The 20039-nt window shown below is 34.3% G+C and overlaps 1 protein-coding gene across 6 annotated transcripts in view; it reads left to right on the top strand.

The window, feature by feature from the left end:
- Positions 1–20039, top strand: part of LOC140158941 (paired box protein Pax-5-like) — a 158920-nt gene that overhangs the window by 92593 nt on the left and 46288 nt on the right. The window contains exon 1 of one of the 6 annotated variants that reach the window (XM_072182230.1): positions 14644–15353. The exons of 4 other annotated variants lie outside the window; for them this stretch is intronic. In XM_072182230.1, coding sequence (XP_072038331.1) covers positions 15290–15353 — 64 coding nt within the window. In that variant the 5' untranslated portion in view covers positions 14644–15289. Of the gene's footprint in view, positions 1–14643; positions 15354–20039 lie in introns of those variants that run through there. One more of the 6 variants, XM_072182231.1, reaches the window with a different exon arrangement.

Below are 20039 nucleotides of genomic sequence, written 5' to 3'. Positions count from 1 at the left end.
CCTTACATTTTATTATGATGTACATACGTGTATATGCATACCGCCTAGATGCCGTGGCCGGAATAGCGGTAAATTTTTCTACTAAATACGAGATGAACTTTAGAAAGATACCTCTGTAATTAGCTGACCATTGTTATGAGCAATGTTAATCAGTAAAAAGTTAATTATTATAATGTCATAGGCCTGTGTCTAAAAACTTTTAAAATATCGGTAGATAAAGCTCTTTATTATAGTAATTGCGATGATTGCCTTTTTTGGAATGAAAATGAGTAATATCATAGTTAGCTATTCAAATAGAAATGCCTACACCCCCGGCTATACACCCCTTATGAAGATATAATCTCCCACACAGGGGGTGTAAATTTCAAATGGGGTCACTCATTTAGGCAACCCTTTTTGAAATTCACACTCCCTGTGTGGAAAAAAATAAGGTCGTGTCTTCCATCCAGGGGGTGTATGGATTTCGATTGGAATAGCTTAATCGACTTGCTCATCAAAGTATACATATGTCATTATTCGCATGATGGATAGCCTTTTTTCATGCACCGTAAAAAATGGCCTATAGACAACCTGAATACGAGTGTGTATAATTAACAAGATATGCGACAAAAAACATTCACCCAGTGACGGACAAGATATACTATTATTGGTTCTAAAATTTAATTATTTGATTGAAATATCCATTCATTCGGTCCACTGTACCTCGAAATGTCTTAATTGTTTTTTGGAGGAATGTGAAGCGAATAACTCAGTCCATCTTATGAGGTCAATCACCTTCGCTATAATATACTTTGAATACAAATTAGAGACCTGGAAATATAATTATGTTTATGTTTCACCATGTAATTTGTTTGATCACCTACTTTTTCCTGACTCGTCTTTTTTCTTGACATTTTCTCTAAATACACATATTACCATGATTACGTATACACGTATGTTGTATAGCAATTTTGAAACGCATGGCGATTTACCAGGCCCGGGAGGTCCATTGTTGATAACTTGCTTCAATGTATACGGGTATTGTATAGGCTATTAAGAAAAGATGTGATAAATAACTGATGATGACACGGAGACAGTGCATATAAGCTGAACAAACAGACAATAGGACGGACACCCCGACAGACAGACAGACAGACAGACAACATCAGACAGTATATTATTCAACATATTCAAATATATATCTGCAGCTGAGTTGAGTCACGCAGTGATTTAAATTCAAAACATGAATTATGCAATTTGTTTCCTTTCCTTTTGAATATCATGCATTTACCACATTATTAGTTTTAAATTGTTAAATTATACAGCGATACAAACATAACCGCTTGATTTATTTACCTGTACAATAATATGGAAAGCATGATCTTTGTAAATATTTGATACAACCACGAGGAAGAAACAGTGCATAGACTGTAATGATGAAAACTCAATGGGCCGAAACCTGAAGACATTTCGCCATGGCTAGTTTACGACGATGAGGAAAGACCCTGTGCGGTCGGTGTGTATACATTATACAATAAATATAAAGATGTATTTCAAACATGCTACACCTTTTCCCCTATCATGCGTATTATTTGCTACCCCCTGACAGTGTCTCGTTAATTTGAAATGTGAATGCATGCTTGGTAATAATTCACGAAGCTTTCTTTGCAACGCCACAGTCTCCCACGCATCATGCAAAATGGTAAACCAAGGTGTGTGCAAAGGATAGCATACGTTTCATGGCTCGTCGACTGAATATTGTTAGATCGCCTCCCCCATTTTATTTAAAGAGGAAAAAATGTGTTTACTCTTGTTTTGAACCATAGCAAAAAAGACATCCTGATACACAGTTCTATAGTTTGATCAGAAAAAGAATGGCAGGTATCATATACTGCTACAACATGTACGAGGGATCAACCAGGCGCAAACATGGCAAAAAGAGAGACACAAAACTTGTGTTTGTGATGTGACTTTAGATGAGCAAATAAGGCATGAAAGATTCGGATTTAACCGGCCATGGGATATCATTTGAAATAATTTGATTTGAGCAGGGAAGACATTATCATTTGACAAATTGGAACAAGTGTTAAAATCAAGAAGCTTACTTCAACTCTGATATGTATAATATCGAATACTTTCGTTTATTGATTTGCTTCAATATCGTGAATACCTGCTATCTACCGAAGACGAAACTATCAGTTCAAATGAATAAAAGCATACCACTATGCCCTAATTCTAAACCTAACCCTTTACTTGAAGCCGAACTAAGCCCTAGTCCTACCCCTTATATAAATTAAAGGATAAAAAAAAATTATGATAACATGAATGATTGATGGCCATCAGTCATTTGTGAACTATACAAGGCCAAAGATAAGGGTTGTCTCTGCTTCCATTGGCCAAAAACCTAAGGTTGTTTAGTCGAAATATGTTATGCGACGCGCGATTTCTTTCCTTTTTTATTGTATTTTTGTCCTAACCTTTTTAGGTCGCTTAAGGTGGTACTACACCCCTTATAAATTTGTGACTATTTTTTGCATTTTTCTCAAAAAATAACAACACAATGGTAACAAAAGTTATGTATATTATAGGGGCAAGGAATCCAGTTACTACACTGGAATTTAAGTGACTCAAGACAATCGGTACGTTATTTATGATAAGAAAAGAGGTACCGCTAGAATGTACCTCATTTCTTAACATATGAACCACTTGTCTTGAATCACTGACATTTCAGTGAAGTAATTGGATTATTTGCCCCTATAATATACATAACTTTTGTTACCAGTGTGTAGTTATTTTTTGAGAAAAATGCAAATTAGTCACCAAAGTTATCAGGGGGTGTAGTACAACCTTAAGCTTCATCCAAACTCTTTGAGCCTGATAAAATGATAACAGTTTAGCATGTCAATCACATCATCAAATGCTTTAAATTATATGCCCTACATTCTAGATGAATAGTTTTGTTCAGGTTTGTTTACGACTAATCAAATATAAGAAACAACGCTTATAAACGCGGTTAAGAGTATGCAAAATGTTAATTCAGTGTGCTATCTACGGTAGATAGCGTGTCAACAAGATTTATAGAAAGGGTATTATTCTTACGCAAATTGGTTTTTATTTGTTATTATAGCCTACGTGATGGGAGTGTATACATTTTTATTGTAAACATGAGTATTTGGCTGGAAGATGGTGAAATTATCGTTCTCTTATTAAAAACACAGCAAATTTTATAAGTCATAAACTATCAGCTGACATGTAGTATATTGAACATGTTGAATAGTCCAAAGCACATGGGAACAAAGACACATAAAATAAACGAGTTGAGACTTATTTTTCATTTTCATTCTTAAAACAGACCTACAATTTATACAATTTATTGATTCATTGTATGGCCGTGAATATGATAAAATAAAATATACTTCATTACAACCTGTTTTTGGCATTTCTTCCTGAGTCTGATCCTACCGGGACCCAAAGGTATTTCCATGTGAAGTGACGTTCAAACAAACAAACACCCCCCCCCCCACACACACAATAACAAACAACAAATAAACAAACAAACAAATAAATAAACAAACAAACAAACAAGCAAGCAAACACACAAACAACTGATCAGTAACATTTCACATCGTTTGTAAATATTTATTACATATCAGCTACCTGTTGATTGATCTCAGAAATATAGTTGAACTCATCAATGCCAATCTAACGTCATCAGATCCCGGAAGAGAAACGGTAAATACTGTATTAGATGGAAATTACATTATCTATGCCTCTGTTCATACACGAATATTAGTGTGGATATGATTATAATTCTATTGTGTGTATAATTAACTTGTTAAGATATGTTATTAAGCAAATGGATTGGTGAATTGGACCTCAACTTTCATTGTCTCCCGGAAATTTGATGCACTCACGGTAATTTGTGTTCTGTATACATGTATCCTCCATATTTTAAAAATGGATGTTTATTGCGGTAAGTCGAGTCAAAGCGAGAAAGAAGGCATCATCAAGTCTCATCATCGACTCGCATAGTCTGCGCGGTGGACCCAGCTGGGTAAAAATAAAATAAGAAAAAAATACCGACGATAGCGACGTATATTCAAATATCTGGAGCTTATTCGAAGTACACACATGAAATTTTAATTCGCCTCGGGCTCGCGTAGTTTCAAATAGCGGACAAGATCTTCATATTACATTACCTACCCTCTTAGGGATTCGTGAAACAATAACATGATCCGAGTTAATTATATTTTCTAAATTGATATTTTTGTAGAAGGGAGAATGATCAAAATGGTTGTTTTCTGTTTTGAGTATGATGATAGTAATTCCCGTTGCAATGTGTAATGTATATATTTCATGGGATGCTGCCTTAGATTGTATTACAAAAATGTTATTTTTATTGTGGGTTGTAAAATAGTACTATTACTGCGCCTGGTTTAGCATTGCAGTTTAATGTTCCGTTGTGGGGGATGGGGGATGAAATTTGATGAAGCATAAAACTCAAAGCTTTTTTCTGAAAGTGTTTTCAAATTATTTTCCAAAAACTTTACAACGTTGGACATTTCGTACATTTCTTCTTCACGCGTGTCTTGAATGAAAATAATTCACATTTGAAAAGAAAAATATAATTAGGCTATGATCAATACATAACGTGTCCATCTCTGACTCCCTATGAGATAGATCTGCAAATCGGTGTTAGAGCATCCGACCAGAAACCCAAAGGCTGGGAGTTCAAATTCTTGATGGTTAAGATATATTTTAAAATATTAATATTGTCATCTTAAACTTAAGGATAATATAGTTTAAGTTGGTTATAATTCCAAAAAGTTAGGGTAATTCTGGACTACTTTGTACAAGTTTCTCGGTAAATTTAATATATGCACGACCTTTGCATCTCAAATCAATGTTGTCATCTCTATCATCTGTTTTAAACATCATTCTCCATCTTTTATCACCGACGCCACGACAACCACTTCCCAATATAATACAACCAATAATATTCCAATAATAATCAACCTATTACAACGTTGTCACACGTCTTTCCAAAAGCTGAAATATAAAAGCTATAGTGATTTACCACGACCACAAAAAAATCTAAGAAATTCGAATCATATTTACAGCATGTTATAGTTGATAATTTGACATGTCTTGTAAACTGAGATGATCTTGATTAGGTTTTTGATATGAAAAAGATGACACTTTGATATGTATGGCGTGTTAGATACATCCGCTATAAGCTAACACAGGTGATAAATCACTTAGACCCAATTCTAACTTGGTTTATTCCTCACTTTATTTTGATGAGGAACCCGGATCGCAAGTCATAAATTCACTCTACTCCAGGCTTTATTATAACCTGGCTTCTCATCATATTTCGCTTTGTCGTGTCTCCCACTACCTCTAATTTTGTTTGTGTTTCTCTACGCCTCACATAATTTTTGATTACTTGCAATGGCTTTTGCATACAGAATATATGCTGTATCAGCTTACACGTTCCACCTCAAATCCACTTGATTATATACTAGGACATTTTTTAGTCTCTAAAAGTGGTTTATTAGGGCATCATTAACAGGCTCACGCATCATTCAGCACGTCATAAACCTTACCACTTTTTTCTCTCTATCTTGCTATGCAAACGGGATGATGATAGCTCTCGGAGGGGGAAGTAAAGATGTGATCCATGCGCGCGAGTTCTTCTCTTACTCTCTGTCGTCTTGTACTCCTGAGATGAAGAGCCCATACGGACAAGCGATGAAATATATCATAAGAAATTCGGTTCGGTCCCGGAGGTTATTTATGACCAAACCTCCGAAGCGTGGCCGGGCCTTGGCTCCGATATATTCCAATGCGAGAATTTTGCAGCCACAAGGGGATAATGAACAACATATTAGTGATATAATTTTCCGTATCTTGTCTTTGCGTGGAACGATTTCCCCAGCGAATTGGTGCGCTTTCTATATAAGTATTCTCTGTCATCAATTCATGAGTTTGATCTTTGACTAAAACTGACAGGTTTCAGTTATGAAAAAAATATATAATCGTAAGCCTTTGGATCTTCGCAAGGTGGCCGTATAAGCATATTTTATATACTAAAACAACTTCAAGATAAATATAAGGTACTACATAAAAACCTGCAAAATCAACAAGGTCAAATGACAAAATCAATAAGATGTATGTAATTTGACAGAATTTTGAGTATAAGGATGAGCATACTTTCTATTTAAATTCTAGAAATGTCTTGTCAGAAGATATTTTGGAATTGAAAGCAGACGACGACATATTTCTGCAAAGTTTTCCCGCCATTATGAGACTACGCGTCTCCAACAACTTGTGGAAATCACACCAATGTGTATGTTTGGTGGAAGGAATCAACTCTGACCTCAATTCATGAATGTATCATATTTAGTAAAGGAAAATATCAAATAATATTTTAAATAGAAAAATATAAGCCAATGAGAGCGTCATTGTTTATCTATATACCGTCTGCTTAGGTTAAAATGTTGAGGGAAATGAACAAACATCTAATTTACCTTTGGCTTGTTTGGTATATAGCAACATGCTTCATCTGATAGCATATATACGAGTATAATTCACACTTTCACATGAATGTTACAAGTTATCATTGAGTGCCTTATTAGCAATGTGTCATCTTCAGTAGATGAGAAATATATTTATTTTCTGCTATCGTCAGTAGATAGCAACTATCTTAAATGCAATCGTCTGCAGTAATTGTCTCTGATTCGTACGTTTTTCCAGTAAGTACATGTATATTTTCCTAATTCTTGCTATCTTTAGTAGATGAGAAATGTTTATTTTTGCTATCTTCAGTAGATAGCAAATATCTTTAATAATATCTTTTGCAGCAGTTTGAGTCAATTCGTACGTTTATCCATCAAGTAGCAGTTACCTATAAATCTTGCTATCAGTAGATTTATTTTTTGTTATCTTCAGTAGATAGCAAATATCTTCAATGTTTATCATCTGCTATTGTCTCTGATTCGTACTTTTTCCCAGTGAGTAGCAATTACATAATTCTTGCTATCTTTAGTAGATGAGAAATGTTTATATTTTTGCTATCTTCAGTAGATAGCAAATATCTTGAATATTTATCATCTGCAATAACCGTCTCTGATTCGTACGTTTTCTCAGTGAGTAGCAATTACCTAATTCTTGCTATCTTCAGTAGATGAGAAATGTTTATATTTTTGCTATCGTCAGTAGATAGCAAATATCTTGAATGTTTATCATCTGCTACAATTGTCTCTGATTCCTACTTTTCCCAGTGAGTAGCAATTACCTAATTCTTGCTATCTTCAGTAGATGAGAAATGTTTATATTTTTGCTATCTTCAGTAGATAGCAAATATCTTGAATATTTATCATCTGCAATAACCGTCTCTGATTCGTACGTTTTCCCAGTGAGTAGCAATTACCTAATTCTTGCTATCTTCAGTAGATGAGAAATGTATATAATTTTGCTATCATCAGTAGATAGCAAATATCTTGAATATTTATCATCTGCAATAACCGTCTCTGATTCGTACGTTTTCCCAGTGAGTAGCAATTACCTAATTCTTGCTATCTTCAGTAGATGAGAAATGTTTATATTTTTGCCATCGTCAGTAGATAGCAAATATCTTGAATATTTATCATCTGCAATAACCGTCTCTGATTCGTACGTTTTCCCAGTGAGTAGCAATTACCTAATTCTTGCTATCTTCAGTAGATGAGAAATGTTTATATTTTTGCTATCTTCAGTAGATAGCAAATGTCTCATGCTATCTTCTGCAGATTACGCTGATTTTATTCTATATATCTTTAGTAGAAAGCATATAATTTTAATCTTCGGTACACGGCAAATATCTGATTTTAATATACCGTACACAACTAGTATTTTTGAATTGCAATTAATAATTTTTTGCAAGAAATATAGCGTCTATTAGGCGGGTTCTTATTGTCTTTGTTCAGAATTAATTTGCATTGTTTAGTAATTGCAGCATTTTTATTGTATTTTTTTCATAATGCCATATAGTCACAACGGCATTTGTTTCTATTGCTATTGTTGTGTTTATTCCGTTTAATTTTGACCGCCTTCTCATTTATTGTTTTAGTTTTCGAATCGCATTATTTTGTTAATAAATGGTGTATGGGGGCGAATGGATAAGTATTGCAACTGATGTTTATCCTAAAATTTTATGTTTAGCCCAAGTTTGAACAAATAATCAAACTGAGCTTCCTTGGTGATATTTTAGTTTATATATATTTGTTATTTTACAATGTTTTGCTTTGATGACTATTCATCGTGATAAGGAATGTTGTAATTAAACTTGATTTGATCTACACTCGCAAGCGACAGGTGGTTCAAATAGCCAATGAAGTGCATCGTTACATTTTAGTTTTAAAAGAACGGTCCGTTCATTGGTCAAACATGAAATCTCTGGAAAAGTCATTTCATATGAGTTATATAGATGGAGTTCATACTGTCGGGATGTTGCGTTAGGTGTTGTATATTCATGGTATTTTGTTGTGTTTAATTTGATTTTCTATGTATGCAGTGATAATGTAAATTGCGACTTGGAAGTGACATATAATGAGAGGTCAATAAAAGATTAACTGCTACTAATAGGAATAACACTTAATAACCATGTCTGCTTAAAACAAAAGCGGATGGAGCGGAAACAATAGGCATCAGTGCATTAAACCATTAGCAAGAGAAGAAAATCAACTTTCGCAGTTCATCTGATGTCTTCAACAAGCGACAGGCGTCAATTTCGCTAAGCCTGATATGGCTCAGCTCGGCAGAACCCGGCAAAACATTTTGCGCTTACCAGCGTGTATCGTGAGCAACATTTTCTGCTTCTCCGAGTATGTAGTGTTACCCAAAGGCGTGGTGAAAAAATAAGTCTATCTTATAAAATCTCAACTAGTCAAGTAGAGGTAGAACCAAAAGCATGACAAGTGTATAGGCCTATGTGTGTGTTTTCCTGCTGATTGCACAACGTTCAGGTCTGTCTGCTGCTACTGCTTTAACTGTGTTGTTGAGTTAGCGATATAATATCAAAAGGTGTATATATTAGTGTTTGAATTTTTCTGATCCATATCCTCTTTATGAAATAGTCATGTCATCTACCTTACTCTTACTTAGCTTTAGGGGAAAATGAAGTCTTTGCTAAACCTTAGGAATCATCACTTAGTGTTTTCTCGCTCTAGTATGTCTCAAGCGTCTGTATTAAAGATCACATTTTTTGTCAGTATCTTGAGGTCTGGAGAGCAACGATGCGTGTACGCTATGCTTGGATACGTCCGAGTCTGTAAGTTGCCTCACAGTCGTGGTGCAGTCACGAACAGCAATCCCCAACAGATGTCAAGTCGCGGTGAAAAAGAGGAAGAAAATGAGATGATTGTAGCAGAAGAGGATAAGAGAGAGGGAGAGGGAGAGGCAGAGAGAGATGGGAAATGAAGAGAGAGAGAGAGAAAGACCCCGATCAAGAAGGGGTCAAGAAGAGGGAGTGCAGGGGAAAGCGGGAGAGGGAAGAGAGCTAGCTAGCAGGAGAGAGGAGGCGAGTGAGATAATTTGAAACATTAAATTGATTTGCCTCCGTTTCTATCTTTTATTTGTCTTTTCTCAAAGTTTTAATTTTGTTAAAGAGTGTACTGAATTTGAACGCGTTTCATACCGGCAGACCATGATATAGGGTACAACATACTTTAAGAACGGAGACGAGGGTGTTTATAAACTGGACGCATCAGTGCGTAAAGGTTACATTTACACATTCAGAGCAAATATTAAAACAGCAGAGAAGATGTCGAGAGAATTATGTGTATATAGTAACATACGCATAATATAGGTTATAATAATGAAGTTCATATAGGTCTAAAACAAAAATGGTAATTTATTTTCCAATATTGAAATAAGATAACCCTAATGCTAACCCTTATTTTCATATTGAGGAATATTGAACTAAGCATCTCTACCCAAATACGGGACTGATAAGAATAATTTTGGATTGGTAGAAAGATCGGTGGAGTGTGTCACGGAAAATATTGTCTACGGTTGACTGGTTTTCTTTAATATTTGATGTCATGACATGTAGTGAAGATGCCTTATTACTCTTGCTCCCCGGTGTACTATATGACGACCTATCTCTATACCAGGCGAGAAAAATATTCACCGCAAAAAAAATGTAGAAAAATCATCTCAATATCTATCCTCACGTCTGCTTTGCATACACGCTATTTTGTCATAGGTCTACTTTACTTGACTGTGTTTTATGTTCTCTATCTTTGAAAGCGCATGATGGATGATAGCCAGAATATGGCAATTCAATTTAATCGAGTCGCAAATGACCGAACGGAGGGACCAATATGAATGAAATATATATGGTAAGACTCCCTTGGCGGCAAATATGCTAAAGATCCACGGTAGTTTTCGGCTATGAGTTGGGTCGTGTGATGATGCACTTTGTCAAATTGAAAAATTCTGTGTCAAAGGGTTAGTTTAATTTTGCAAATGTTCAAAATTTGACAAAAATGCTAGTTTAACTTGAAGTATTTTGTGGGATGAAGAAATAAAGGTTTCAAAAGCATGTGTGTGATTTCATTGAAAAAGGAGAGAGAGATTTCGGCAAACATAATCTAACTTAAATAAGAAAAACACCGAAAACGGCCAAGTAAACTTACAAAAAGAAATCAATTTTGTTATTTGCTAGTAAATGATTTTTAAAAAAACTTTAAAGGTTTGAAGAATTAGAAGTTGAAAGACAAAGGGGAAATCATAAGGAAATAACTTGTTTAATATCATGAATCCGATGTGAAATTTCAGACATTTTGCAAAACAATATTTTCTTCTGGATTAGATTTCAGTAAGTTGTTAGAATGGACCGATGCGCATGTCACTTAATGTGGTTTCCATTTCTTCATCATGTTCATGGTAGGCCGATAACTCGAGTCTAATGCAGTTTTGCATTTTGCTATCTACTGAAGATAGCAAAGTGTTATTGTGACATATTACGGTTGATATGGTTGCCCCTGTAGATGGCAACTCCTAGAAATTGCTCTGCAAAGTTTTGATGTTGCATACAGATGTGAATTTAAGTTACTTTTTATTACATTACAGGATTTGTAATATTATTGGGTTATCACATGTAATTCAAGTTTATTGCTGGGCTGAATTCATTTTGAGGATTAATACATTACGTTCCTGTTTTTCCGCTTATATTATGATATTGTATCTTATAATGTTTCTTTAGGTTTTTTATTGTTCTCATGATGTTATTTTACTTGTAGTTTTCTGGTTTTTAAACAAAATTCTTGTTGTACTTTTTTTTTATCTCGATGTGTTTTTTAAAACTTGATGCTAGCATATTGTATATTTTTGTTTGTGCCTTTTATCTGCGGTATACTATTGCTTCAGTCTCTATACGCTTTATAAAATACAATATATGTTATTATAAATGATTTTTGTAATGTAATAGTTTGTAAAAACAGAAACTATAATACATGATTTTAAAGATTCATTGTCTGTATATTTACGACTCACGGTGTTAACAGTAATTGTTATATGAAAATCAGATTTTATTAAAACACATACACGCATCCATCTGATATTTATACCATCTGCCGAACCACTTCGCCTAAGACACAGCAAATCTTAAACGTTCCCGGCATAATGAGAATTAGATGAAATTCGGCTAATAGCTAAACTCGTACAAAATTCAATGTTTTGGAAAATGGTAATAGTGAATCATTCAAATGTTGCGTACATAATAATAACATTTTAATTTTGATATCGGCTTCGAGACCAGTGTGAAAGTATCTGGATATTATTCACATAAAATAAAACCACAGAGTGAAGAATAAGCAATAGTTCTTAGAAGTGTGTTTTATATAAGAGCTCGGAAGTATTTATAGTTTACAGTGAACTATAACCGACACCCAATTAGTTGTTTGCCAGCCATGTTTGCTCCGGCCTCAGGCGGCAACATTTAAAATGCATGAATATGTCGGAGAAGATTGATATGAATACCGCTTCAATGTTTTAGACTCCAACTCGGTTCAATAAGGAATAAGGTTGTAATTGCAAATTTACCTGTACCTTAGGATTGGGGTTTGCGAGTTGACTATAACGTATTTGTACCTTCATCATGTATAAAGAGTATGACCAGATTTGTAACAAGACGGTGGCGTAGACATGATTTTACGGAAGGGGGGGGGCAAATTTTTGTCCCCGTTTGTCATTTTTTGTTCCATTTTTAGTTATTTTAATGACTAGTTTACTCTTTTCCGTCCCCATTTTAAGCCCTGAAACATTGCTGTGGGCGCAATTCCCCCGCCGGCTCCACCTGGCCACGCCACTGGCCAATTACATTTACATTCTTTTGTACTAGTTTTAAAATAAATTTAAGGCAAAACCTGAGATAAAAGGGAGTATCTGACAACTATTCATTTGAAAGATAAATCCTTCTTATGTGGTGGATATATGAAGTGGAGGAAGCCCAGTGCAGAAGAAAAGACACTTGTTTAAAATACGGTACATCACTTACACCCTTTTTGTGTGTTAGAACCGTATACACTTATTGGATAGCCGTGTATATCTGGTTCAATGCAATACTGAGAGGGTAGTTAGGGTGATGCAGTGACGACTCGCCGTGTAAATTGGCAAGATAAACTGCTACTATCCCGACAATGCATCAGCTAAATGACACACCTCGACTTTGCCAAATTTGACTCCATCAGCTAGTCAGTCAGAGCTACGATAGATAGTTGCTCATAATTTTGCCGCCTTCTGGTGGAAGATAAATGAAGTTATTGTTAATGACTTGATGTGTGTGGCGCATACAATGACCAGTTGATTTATGAAATTATACTAACACAATAAATTGGTAGTAACTTCATTCTGCACTATAATATTGTCAGCTTTTGTGAATATTTCATTTGGTTCTATAGGGTCCATGTTTAAAGGCAAAGCATAGGCCATGTCGTTGTTATTTTATATGATCTAGGGGCATATAATAGTATAGGTGTATTTTAAAGGGGTCCCAAAAAACTTAAGTCATGCTGTAAATATTCAAATTCTTGACGTACGCTTGACGGGGAAAATTTTAAATTTCAGACTATTTTAGCCAGCGCAAAATTTTGCAATTTTATATCCCAAAATATTGGACCCAAAATACGATGTTTTTCGTGCACATGACAATTATTGCTTGATTGTTTCTTCCATCATGATTTTTAGGGAGCACTTCCGGGCCCCTCTTGCAAAAATTAAAGGAGGGGTCATCCCCTTTCCACCGTTATACACTGCAAAAAATACATTACTCAACATTGAGTAAAAAAGTCACAACTCAACAGTTGAGTAAAAAATTACTCAACATTGAGCTCATAGGTCACAAACTCACAACTCAACATTGAGCTCATATAGGTCACAACTCAACAAATGAGTAAACAATTACTCAACATTGAGCTCATATTGAGTAATTTTTTGCAGTGTATGAGTGGTATATTGATATTTGACATTAGCTTGAGATCCGGGAATTGTAGAAAATAATTCAAAAAGAAGACGAAAGGTATCGATTTCTATAAATATGTATAGACGTGTATAGTACTATATCACATCAATTCAAAAGTTTGTACTTTTAGACTTTGTATCTACATGAACACTTGAGGTACTAAATTTCCCCTTTTGTCTTTATTTCTTTCTTTCTTTTTTTTTTTTTTTTTTTTTTTGCGTGTTTTAAGATATGTAATATGTTACCATGTTTGGAACCAGTACCATCATTCACATTTCATAGGGCTGTTCAGAATATCCGCCCAATTTTCCCTACCCCAATCTGGCCCTATCCACTGCACATGATATCTTCAGTAGATAGCAGGTCCAGTAGTGCGTAACCATATATAACTGGCACAGTGGTGGCGCGTGTACACTGTTCTGACGGCTCGTTCGAGCTGACTCGACTCTACAACAATAACAAGCCAAGTAGCAACTATGAATTATTTCAAAATCTTTGAATTTTCTCTGGTAAAAAAGTGCAAAGAAATGTACAAATAAATTATGTGCGTCAACATATAAAAGCGTAGGCATTAAAAAAATAAAAATAATAAAAACTCACTTGGTCAGAAAAAGGAAAGAAAACCCATATTGTTTTTATATTTCAGATGATTTCCTTCTTAATTATTTTCTCGTGTTAATTTTTCTGTATATGAATTAATCTCAACTATTATCCAACTTTTCAAGCTATATGATTTGACCGATTTTTGCAACCCGTGTCTAATCATCTACAATAACTCGATGGTCTATAACTAACCATTTCAAGGCCTATTTATTTGCTAATTTGTGATTTTAGAATAACCCACGAAAAGGACATCTTTAGTGCTCTGACATTATTTGCAGAAGCCACGCCTAATGACCAATAAAGTTACGGCGCGACCACTTACTCGGCCTAAGAAGTGACCCATCCTCTTTGTTATTTAAATTACGGTATAATTGATTGGTCGACCTACAACAATCCCCAGTTAGACTCCCATCACTTTTGGAAGCTTGATCGACCAATCACAAAGCGCGTTGGTTCTTCCATTCATCTACCAACACAAACCACCTTATGGGTATAGAATAATAGTAAATGGCGTTTTGTATGTTGAAGTGCGTTTATCAAAAGAGTCACTGAAAAGTCACTTGATGTTTAGTGAATCGCCAGTGGCGTGCTGACTGTATGTTGGATGTGGTATATACGCCCGAGTAGGTTGGCCATCACAGTTTCTGATCAACCACTTGCAATACATAACACCGGAGGGTCGATTGTCGTATCGTAACGTGACGACCCAGCGCATCGAGCAGGCGACTATTGCCATTACTGTGTTGTCTATTTTGTAGTTTTGACGTTTTGATTGCAACGCTCGCTTGATCGAAGCGTTAGAGCGAAGCAAGCATCAACTCAATTGTAACAGAACTGCACTAACTTGAGAGAGACGGTGCAAAGAGGCAAATTCCGAGATTTTTTTGTCAACTAAACCGTGTCTACTTCGGAAAAAAACATGGAAAATTTACAGTGAATAGAGGAAAATCATCTTGTGACTGCTACTTGCATCTTTTATTTGGAAACTTCTACCATTTCTGCGAAGCTCAACTTTGAAGTATCAATTTTTTTTCAGCGGAGCGGAACTCGATATATTTCCCATAAAGAGCCCGTCAAGCTCCATCGGTGCGACACGCTATCGTGACTTAGGAAGTTCTGCCGGTATTATTCTATCGGAACTGAACCCTGGTTTTCCATTTTGTGAACTTCACCTTAATCCTGGTTCAAGCAACTAAAACAATCATGTCTATAGTTATGGATCTACATCATCGGAGGCAACCGATGATACCACATGGAGCGTGTAAGAGTGAGTCCTGGACTCTAAATTTTATATTTTCTTTCTCTCCCTATGTATATTTTTACATTATTTATTATATTGTGTCTTACTTTCCATGACTTACTTTTCATGACTAATCTATGAATAAGGTGAGACAACTAAATATTACATTCACTGAACTGTGCGCATTTAGTGCACTGAGGGATAGGCCTATGCACACATATTTTTGCCATTTTCCTTATTATTCAAATGTTAATTTAAAGTGGGGTAAATTGCCAAAAGACTAACAAGTATTTTGATCGTGTGATTGTGTCTTGCATATGTGGATAACCTACAATTTACTACTCAATCATAAAAAGGAACCATATAGTATTTGCCTTACACCTTTGTGTTTTTTAATTTTCCACCTGCGAGAAGTGATCATGGTGAAATAAGCGGGAACTATATAATAATACATGTACCTCACACGATATTATTATTAGTAGATTTTCATTATTATGATTATGAATGCATTTTTATATCACAGATCAAAAAACCCATGAAGCTTTTGAAGATCTATATGAGTTTTACTATGTCGTACATGACACATATATGTCTGTTAGTTCATTGCTTACTGACTACTGCCCCAAATCAGAGCAAAGGTGGGCCTACATACTTACAAAATGATTGGTGCATCGAGATATAGGTCATTAATGTTCTTTCAGATGAATAGATATGCATGACCATAACTTCATGTCCAACATTTTGAACGTATTGCAATGTATAGAAGAAACCGCTATAAATCATACTGTAAATAGAAATTGCCATTGCGTGACGACAACATAGTCTGTTATTTTGTGTTCAAAGCCCAAACAACAGACAATCAAACTTTATGATTGATGGTGGATTGACGAGGCCCCACATGGCCGGGGTATATACTATATTTTCTTTGAAAACTTGATTCACTTTTATTATGAACCCGGGCTCACCTCAGCTAAAGTCAGCTTTATGGGCTAAGCGTAATTTACCAATCGCATATTCAACATTGATCTCTGGTTGATTCTAAATACATGTAAATGCCCATGTCTTTAACTTGTCATAATAATATATTATATAGCGAAATATTATTGGCTCGACATAATTATCAAGTAGTATAACTATTAGAATAGAACCCAACAATTGTCTGTCACCAAATAAATAATTCACCACGTATAGACTAAGAATTCATTGTAAAAACAAAGAGTTATTGAAAATTAAAAACTATATATTGTTGCCATCTATTGAGCGAGGCACCACCTGTAGCTTAGCGAGGAGTCACCGGCTCTCCATGACTATAATCACCGGGTTCGCAGTATACCGACTATATAGTATTAATAATATTTTCTAGTCTATGCATATTCTCCATTTTTATGATTTATGTATCTGCCATAGACCTATTGTTCATATTTGCCTGGTGGCACTATTTGTACTGAACCCTTATATTAAAATAAAATGAATTTTCCGCTAATTCTCAGACTTGTTAAAAACTGCGCGCGATATCAATCATTTGTTCAATAAATATTTTGGCCATGGAATTCGACAGTTCGCTCTTCATTTTAGTAATGATACCAATTAAACCACAAATATAAAGGCTTACTAACAAATTAAAATGCATGTGGAGTCAGTTTTGAACACCTACGATCCGTAGGTAATATCTCCGGCCATGGAAGGTTTCAAAACGTGGTCTACTTATTTCACCCGCATTTTTTTCTATTAAAATATACGAATAACAAACATAAGAATTGCACCAAAATTATTATTTTTCAACATGCAACAAATAATATCAATATCTTTAAAATGCACGCACTTGAACACAATTATCCAATATAGGTATACATACTTCTTAAGTTGTTTTTAATCCTCTTTGGTCATATACTTTGCTATCATGCTGTGAAAAATACTATAAGATGCACTTCAACTTCAAACAGAAAGGTTTTATACAAGCATATCGAAAGAGCAGTGAACAAGATAATGACAGTATTATAGGTCTATCAAATCTCCTGGTATTTAGCATTATAATCATGTGAATGTGGTCAATTGAGTGCAAGTCATCCAGCAATGTGTTAACAAAGAAGGCTTTCATTACACCTATTGTTATTGGTATGGACTTTATTGTATCATAGTTAGAGGATATGTAAATCATATTGTAAGCATATTAAATCAACTTATATGTGGGGGATTAGTCATATTAACTTTATTCAGCTTATTTTCAACAATACCATGATACAAGTACATTCCTTTAGCCTTTCTTTATTTCCTTATTTGCTAAGTTAATTCCGTGAATAATTCGATGGTGAAACCAAGTTAAGTGCTCCCGAGTATCTTTGGCTGTAAAAACATTGGGAAGATCATGGAAATAGTCACCATCAATATTGATAAAATGTATATATATTCAATATAATTTTGTTACATTTACTATACTAACTTGTTGATCCGGCTGAGCCGGCTCTACTACGAGATGTCACTGGCTTATCCTCCAGTAGACATAGTAGTTAAGATAGCCATGCATTTATAAATAGATGATAATAATTAAATTCTGTCAACTGGAGGATAAGCCAGTGACATCTCGTAGTAGTGCCGGATCAACAAGTATAGTAAATGTAAAAAATTATATTGAATATATATACATTTTATCAATATTGATGGTGACTATTTCCATGATCTTCCATGTAAAAATAGATGGATTAAATTATAGTTTATTGCTTGCAATCATTGGCTTAATGAAATTGACTTGATCATACTAATTGAACAGTCAAGCATACTTGTTGCTTCCAGAGTAGTTCCCAATATTTGTCACGAATTGTCTGTTTAATAAAGTACAACAGTAATTACAAGAAGTGCATCGCATGTGTCCATTAAGTTAATTAAGATTTACAAATAGTATATAGAAGGATTAATGAATAAAAATGTAATAACTGGCCTCATGATTATAGGGCTAACTCTACGTTTTTAAATTCAGAGTGAGTTTAAGAATTAATATAAATATGGTTTATTCTGATATTCCAAACTCTTCTTTTTTTATTTAGGCCTATATACTTTTTTTTCTTTCGTTGAGAATAAATATGCAGCTGCGTTTAATTGCATTCCAGTTATAATTATAATAATCATGAATAAATGTTTCGGTCTGAAAATGCTGCATGAAAACAATTACCCACGTGTTGTTCTTAAACATAAAATATTACCTCAGAATAAAGATGAAACAATGAAAAGTGCAACAGTCAATGACAGTAGAATTCGTTTTAGTTTACATAAATGTTTTGTGGCTCAGATAATTATTTCGATATTAAATAATTATGGATTTTAGAATTATGCCTAATGAATACTGAAACTGAAAAATGACACAATGTTCATATTTTGAAGGAGAAGAAACTGAAAAGAAAGGAATAGTGAGAAAATTAAAAACGTTGGTCCTAACTCCTGAGGAAGTAATCGCTTTCTGCATCTCTGATAATAATAATAATAATAATATACCTATATATTATGTTAATAATAATAAACAATTAAATTTTTTACCGTGAGAAAAGTCGTCTGATTGTTGTATTATATACTATTTATAGAAAATTGACTAAAGGATTGGTAGAAATTAAGTCAATTGCATTATCAAATTCATGAATAAAATCTAATATTTGCTATAGGCCTATACGTTAATTGTTAAGAGAGCAAACCAACTTGTAGAATAAATTGAATATTTCTGCCATAATATAAGTGAAAATTCACTGTCTTGACGAACTAGCATCAATACGGCAGCTGGTAGACCTGGACCATGCTCGCCGTATGCCACAGCTGTGGTTTTGCATGATGCACATTTTTTTTTAATTCAAGACAGTTTTTGACAAAAATACAAATGAGAAGTCATTATTGTGTTTATTTTCTCCAATTGAGTTTCCTTGGTGATTTAAAAAGCCTTAATCATAATTGAAAAATAAAACAAAAAGCGTCAGCTGTAAGGCGTAAGCCAATTATTTGAAGCCGTGCAAAAAGATATGTGTACAGCTACTTCTTACTTGCATGACATTCATAACGTGAGGTTACAATTTATATTAGTAGTAAATTTAAGCACATATGGAATTTGTGATAAATATATATTCATACTTATTAAGTCACAATAAAAAGGTCAGAAAATTAAGCTATATGACTTTTATAGCATGCGATTAACTTGTTTTTATAGTTTTATTGTAGGCCTATAACTTCCAAATTGTTTCAAGTTATAAATAATTATAAGTATAATCTACATATGAAGAAGGTATAGGTATTATAAGTCTACCAAAATTATAGCCCGGAATTATAGAACGGGACTGTTCTCAATAAGAATTTCGCAATTAATGTGTAGGAAAACAGCCCGCGAAAAGAGCTACGTGTAAAGGGGGACAAGTGCATGAAATACGAATAGAATAAATGATGCTCACCGTATTATTGAAGACCCCCCCCCCCAAAAAAAAATATCGCATAATTTTAAATCCTGGAACCGAAGCAAAACCAAAACATACAATCAGAATTTGTAAACACCCATGCGTACCCTACAGCCTTTAACTGTAGAAGTAAAAGGTCTATACCATATATCCATTTCTACCAGAAAGTTCAAGGTTAAATTAAATCGATTTCTACAATAAAAGGATTCGGATTATTGCAAAATATAATAATATTAATTATGATGAGTACTTTAGAAAAACAGCATTTAGGCCTAGAATGTTAACATTT

Source organism: Amphiura filiformis, chromosome 8, assembly GCF_039555335.1.
Source record: "Amphiura filiformis chromosome 8, Afil_fr2py, whole genome shotgun sequence".
NCBI classification, from domain to species: Eukaryota; Metazoa; Echinodermata; class Ophiuroidea; order Amphilepidida; family Amphiuridae; genus Amphiura; species Amphiura filiformis.
The sequence above is the reverse complement of the archived record's forward strand: the minus strand, read 5'-3'. Positions and strand labels throughout refer to the sequence as shown.